The sequence below is a fragment of the Egretta garzetta genome, unplaced genomic scaffold (genome assembly GCF_000687185.1).
Source record: "Egretta garzetta isolate BGI_Z169 unplaced genomic scaffold, ASM68718v1 scaffold2337, whole genome shotgun sequence".
NCBI lineage: Eukaryota > Metazoa > Chordata > Aves > Pelecaniformes > Ardeidae > Egretta > Egretta garzetta.
In genome coordinates this window covers 4,040-5,989 of record NW_009260375.1, presented here as the reverse complement: position 1 = coordinate 5,989, position 1,950 = coordinate 4,040, and the positions used below count along the sequence as shown (strand labels likewise).

The following is a 1,950-nucleotide window of genomic DNA, read 5'->3' as shown; positions in this document are numbered from 1 at the left end:
CGGTGCCCGGAGGGACCCAGCTCGCCCCCGTGACGGTCCCTGAGGCAGTGACAGACCCAGCACGGGACCAGCAAGGACCCAGAGCACCCCTGGGGTCCCCCCCGAAGCACCAGGAGGGGGCCCGTCGCACCCCCAGGATCCCCCCTCCAAACCCCCGTAAGCCCCCACCGAGTGAGGCCCGTCTATGACTTTGACGATGTCCTTGACGTGGATGTTGTTCTGCTCCGAGTCGAGGGCGACGGCGAAGCGGTTGTCCTTCTTCCTGGTGACGGCCTGGTGCCGCACCGTCACCACCTTCCCATACATGTTCAGCACCTGCGGGGACGGCGAGAGGTTGGGAGGGGGGGTCAGCCAAAATCAGGGATCTCGGCAGGACAGGGGACATGGCTCCGGCATGGGGACGAGCGTGGAGACCTCAGCCCCGGGCAGGGGACACGGGGACGAGTGTGGAAACCCTGGCCCCGGGCGGGGGACACGGCTCCGGCATGGGGATGAGCGTGGAATCCCTGGCCCCAGGTGGGGGACACAGGGATGAGTGTGGAAACCCCGGTCCCGGGCGGGGGACACAGCTCCTCCGGGCGTCCCCGTGCAGCTGGGACTCACCTGGAAGGTCTCCCGCTCCAGACGGACGATGACGCCCACGGTTTGGGGGTCCAGCTGCACCAGCTCGCCCCACTCGTGCTGCCCCCCCACGTCCACGCCAGACGCCGTCTCCGAGCAGAGCTGCAGGTCCCGCGGCAGAACCTTGAGCTGGTGGCGAGGAGTGTGAGACGCAGCCATTTTCCCTCTTTTTTCCCCCCCCAAAAAAACCCAGCAAGGTTTGGGGGCCAAGCGGGACTTTTCACACCCCCCCAAATACCTCATGCATGGTGAGGTCGGAGAAGAGGATGACGAAGTTTTCCTCCACCCTCACGATCAGTCCCGTGTCACCCTCGAAACGCCCCGCGATCACCTTGACGTGGTCACCCATCTTGAAATACTTCCGCAGCTCCTGAGCCGGGAACTCCAGCATGTCCTGGTGGGGGGAGACAGGGAATGCTGTGGGCACGGGGAGAAAAGGGTGGCAGGGGGCCAGGGTGGCCTCAGGAGGCACCCGGTGTCGCTCCCCGGGGGCGCTCGGACCTTCAAATCCTCGTGTTTGGGCATGATGGTGATCTTGTTGCCGTCGACGCTGAGGATTTTGCCCTGCAGGTTGATCAGCTCGCCCTCGCACACCTCCACGTTGTCGCCGGGCTGGAAGTTGTGCTCTCGTTCCTTCCCTGGGACAGAGAGGACGGTGAGGGGCCGGCGCCGCGGCAGGGACGACGACACGGCGGTGGCACCCGCTTACCCGTGCTCTCTGTCACCACCTCCAGGTCGATGCCTTCGGGCTGGTCCTCGAACTTCTCCAGCTCCGACAGCGTGGGCTTCACGCCCTCCGTTATCTGCCAAGAGCAGAGCCGGTGGCCAAAACGCCCCGTGTCCCACCCCAAAACGCACCCGGATTGGCGGCACTGTCCCCACTGAGGAATCACTGGGCTCCCGACAGCCCTGGGTGTTAGGAAAGAGGCGGTTTGGGGGAAAACGGGTGGGTTTTGGTTCAAAGCCCGGCATGGCAGCGCTCACCACGGCCGACATGGCGAAGCTCTTGAAGAGGAATCCCTTGCGGCTGTAGCGGTTGCCTTCGAAGATGAGAAAGTCCCCGTCGGACGCCACGTCGCCTCCAAGGGACCTGGGACAAAACCCAAATCACCCCCTCGGTGGGTGAGAGCACCCCCGACCCCCTCAGGGATGAAATCCCTCCCTCCACGAGGGCCGATCCCCCGGGGGAGCTTCCTGACGCCCGCCCCCGGCGCGGTGCTGGTTGCCTACCGGATCTTCTCGGCGTCGAAAAGCCGCTGGGGGGGTCGCTTGAACTTCTTCCTCTTGGCGAACCAGTCTTTCTGCAGGGCGGGGTGGGGAGCCACGGGG

The 1,950-nt window shown here is 65.3% G+C and overlaps 1 protein-coding gene across 1 annotated transcript; it reads right to left on the bottom strand.

Moving 5' to 3' along the window:
• Positions 1-6: 6 nt before the first annotated feature.
• Positions 7-1,937, bottom strand: SUPT5H (SPT5 homolog, DSIF elongation factor subunit; the record flags this gene model as incomplete). The annotated part of the gene is made up of 7 exons (XM_035898501.1): positions 1,852-1,937; positions 1,606-1,711; positions 1,331-1,424; positions 1,123-1,259; positions 860-1,015; positions 604-750; positions 7-315 (listed from the first exon to the last, which is right to left on the bottom strand). Coding segments are annotated over exons 2-7 (855 nt in total), but the record flags the coding sequence as incomplete, so codon positions are not given.
• Positions 1,938-1,950: the final 13 nt, after the last annotated feature.